Source organism: Taudactylus pleione, unplaced genomic scaffold, assembly GCF_031769625.1.
Source record: "Taudactylus pleione unplaced genomic scaffold, aTauple2 ptg000518l, whole genome shotgun sequence".
NCBI classification, from domain to species: Eukaryota; Metazoa; Chordata; class Amphibia; order Anura; family Myobatrachidae; genus Taudactylus; species Taudactylus pleione.
In genome coordinates, this window is record NW_028284920.1 from 11,234,032 (window position 1) to 11,235,736 (window position 1,705).

Here is a 1,705-nt window from a genome sequence, read left to right on the forward strand (position 1 = left end):
CTTCATTAGCTGGTGGGAGTTGCATTACAGGGCATTTGTGCCCATAGGTGTGTGCTATATTACAACATGTGATGTGCAGTGAATTGCATTAACAATGTGAAAGGGAGAGAGTTAGAGGGGTTAATTTAAGATACTAGAAAGTCATAGAGTGAAGCATAGGTTTACTGCACAGATGGAAGTAGGTCAATTTTATTACCCACCTCTTAGATGGAGGAGTACATGCCCTCTATAGTGCTGCACCCATAGGTGCTGCTTTCACAATCTCCTTGAAATGTTTTTCAAAGGTTTGCAAGTACGTACTACATGTATCAAGCACATAAGAAAGTGGCAAATTCCATTCAGGATGAGCACGGACAACACCACAGGCTGAAGCATAATCACCAGGTGAGATGAGTCCTGTGCTGGACTGTTCTTAAGTTTGCAAAAATGTCTAAAAATAGTTTTTTCAACATTGATCATATGTTTTTTACACCCATTTCTTCTTACATTTTAACAAAACGTCTTTGACTTCTTTGTTCTTCAGACTGTAAATGAAAGGATTTAACATTGGCACCAAAACAGCATACACAAGAGCAAACCACTTGTCCAGTTTGGAAGTGTAGTTGGATGTGGGTTGCATGTGCAAAGATGTTATTGTCCCATAGAATAGAATAATGCAGGTCAGGTGAGAAGAGCAGGTAGAAAAAGCTTTATCTTGACCCTTAGAAGACTTTATTTTTAGGATTGCAGAAATTATGAAAACATATGAGACTACAGTGAAAATAAATGTGGTAAATGCCAGTAGTGCTCCTTCAATGTAGGTTAGTATTTCTGCTTCAGATATATCACTGCAAGAGATCTTTAGCAAAGGCGTAATATCACAGAAGATGTGGCTGATTCGATGAGAAGCACAAAAGGACATCTTAGATATAAGGACAGTGTGTCCAATAGGGCTTAAAAACCCAGCAGTCCACGCTGTAACTGATAGGTTAGCACAGTGTCTTATACTCATTTTACTATTATAATGAAGGGGGTGACATATTGCAACATAGCGGTCATATGCCATAGCTGTAAGCAGCAAAACTGCAGTGCAACTTAATAGCACAAATAAGTACAGCTGAGTTATACATTCCCAGAATGAGATTATATTATACTTGGTGATGAGAATATATAATAGTTTAAGTAGAATACTTGAGGTAGAAGCAATGTCAATGACGGAGAGGTTCATTAAGAAGATGTACATAGGAGTGTGCATGTGGGTAGCCACCCAAATCACAGCAATAATGGTGGCATTTCCACCAACCACAACAAGGTAGGAAATAAACAATATTACCAACATAAAGTATTGGAGTTTTGGGTCATCAGTCAGTCCTTCAAATGAGAAATCTGTTGTATTAAATGTTTCTTCTAATAACATTTCTGTATAATGAAAAAACAAGATTTATATTTTCATATTATTATTATTATTACATTCTTTATCACTCAGTAAAAATGATAAAATAACTTTATAATATACAATGTGGGTTTGTGCTAATGAAGGACAGATACAGTGCAATGCTGAAATCGGCCGATATGGGAATCAATGTACTTTTGCGTTTTCAGCTTTTAAAACAATCATCTTCCCAGGTTGCCCAGAGATTCCTTTAGGCCTGACTAAGGGCTCTATTTCCTACAATCCGCATTTGTAATGCAGATTGTAGTGTGATAGTATCGACTGAATTCGCAT

At 37.1% G+C, this 1,705-nt stretch overlaps 1 protein-coding gene across 1 annotated transcript; it reads right to left on the reverse strand.

Moving 5' to 3' along the window:
- Positions 1-466: 466 nt before the first annotated feature.
- LOC148501489 (olfactory receptor 5AR1-like) lies at positions 467-1,396 on the reverse strand. The gene has a single exon (XM_088450426.1). It carries the CDS (start codon positions 1,394-1,396, stop codon positions 467-469), a length of 930 nt encoding a protein of 309 aa, XP_088306552.1.
- Positions 1,397-1,705: the final 309 nt, after the last annotated feature.